The sequence below is a fragment of the Microtus ochrogaster genome, chromosome 15, assembly GCF_000317375.1.
Source record: "Microtus ochrogaster isolate Prairie Vole_2 chromosome 15, MicOch1.0, whole genome shotgun sequence".
NCBI classification, from domain to species: domain Eukaryota; kingdom Metazoa; phylum Chordata; class Mammalia; order Rodentia; family Cricetidae; genus Microtus; species Microtus ochrogaster.
Genome location: NC_022017.1, coordinates 14,389,608 through 14,391,301, shown reverse-complemented (window position 1 = coordinate 14,391,301; position 1,694 = coordinate 14,389,608). Strand labels below are relative to the sequence as shown.

Below are 1,694 nucleotides of genomic sequence, written 5' to 3'. Positions count from 1 at the left end.
CTATTATACATAAAACTAGAACTAGGAAGAGATTATCTATAACTTGAGCCCAAAGCTCTTTCTGAACAAGCAAGTATTTTCTGGGTAGAATACACTATCAGGTGGTTAAAAGAACACAAACATACAATGTTAATTTATCTTAAACTAATTTATGAGAATATAGGTGAATAGTAGAGTTTAAGCTTTACATGCATACGGTACCAGGTTTGAGCACGGTACTGGTAAAAGAAAATTAGCTCAATGGTCGAGAAATTGCCTTCATGGACAAAGCTCAGGGTTTGACCAAAGAGAGAATATCACAAACCAGGTTTGCCTACCCATGCCTGTAACCTTGGCACCTATGAGCTGAAGTAGCAGGATAGAAAGTTAAAGGCAAGCCAGCCATGGCTAGGACTGTTATGGTCTGACCTAATACAAAATAAAGTACAACCACCTGGATGAATCTGTTTTCTTACCGGAGTCAGTCTTGCTACTTCTGGATGCTCCACATAAAAATTCTTCTCAAATTTTGGGAGTTCACTCAAATCCCACTTCTTTTTCCGTAAACGCTCTCCAGGATTACCAAACTTCTTTGGGGGAAGGCCACTACCACCTCTTGCTCCAAACCTAGAGACACCAGAAAATGTTGATTCATTAGTAGCTGTTTCATGTGACAGAAGTATGTGAAGAGATGGCTCCTGGAAAGCCCTTTCCAAAGACGGTTCATCTGAGTTCATCTTAGAATCTCAGGTGTAAGAGCAGAGATTCTAGAACCAGACAAGGATTGAGCTCTATTTCCTTCTGAAACTTTCTATGTAATCTGGGAGCACACTTTACTTCTCTACATCTTAGTTCTCTATGCAGAGAACAGCACTACTACTAATTTTATACATTTGGCAAAATCATTGGCTACCTCCCAACTACATACCCAGCGTATTTTTTTAAGTGGTACTGGAGATTCTGCATGGGATAAAACATAAACAGGTTTCAAAGAAGATACTCTCTTAAACTGTAAGAGCAAGATTGTGGAGATGGAGAAAAACACACATACTTGAAGCAAGTCCCTCAGAACTACAACAGCTTCTTGGTGAACTTTCCCGCTTGCTGAGACAAGCACTCCCCAGCTAATCTGCAAACTAAAAGGACACCAGGAACTAGTACTCACCTTTAGTTTATTCAAAAGAAGCAGAATAAAGGGTTGTAATCCTTTCCTCGCTAGCCTTCATCTTTATATCGATATACTTTATTTTGTATCTCCTTTTTCTTCACCAAATAATATTACTCTTGTGAGGCTGAACCTCACTTACCCTAACTCACAGAAATCCTCCTGCCTCAGCCTCCTAAACACTGGGATTATAAGTGTGAGCTACCACACCATGCTCAAATAATACTGAGTTACAGAAGAAACAATGTTGATGTAGGTTAAGGTATTTCATTTAATAAAATTCAAAGCCAGATACAATGCTGGAAGCGTGCAATCTTTAGCACTTGGAAAGGTGGTGGCAAGATCAAAGTTCAAGGCCAGTCTGGACTATGAGATTGCAGTATCAAAACAAACCCCCCTTCAAACAGATTTAAAATTAAGTCTTGTTCAAGAATACAGATGTGGGCTGGGCGATAGTGACGCATGCCTTTAATCCCAGCACTCGGGAGGCAGAGGCAGGCGCATCTCTGTGAGTTTGAGACCAGCTTGGTCTACAGAGCTAGTTCCAGGA

At 40.4% G+C, this 1,694-nt stretch overlaps 1 protein-coding gene across 1 annotated transcript in view; it reads right to left on the bottom strand.

Annotated features, from left to right (window-relative positions):
• The window catches only part of Ddx17 (DEAD-box helicase 17), a 21,374-nt gene that overhangs the window by 17,167 nt on the left and 2,513 nt on the right, over positions 1 to 1,694 (bottom strand). Inside the window, exons 2-3 of the mRNA XM_005354288.3 lie at positions 456 to 606; positions 318 to 345 (exon numbers count right to left, since the gene is read on the bottom strand). Of these exons, the coding sequence (XP_005354345.1) occupies positions 318 to 345; positions 456 to 606 (179 nt within the window). The remainder of the gene's footprint in view (positions 1 to 317; positions 346 to 455; positions 607 to 1,694) is intronic.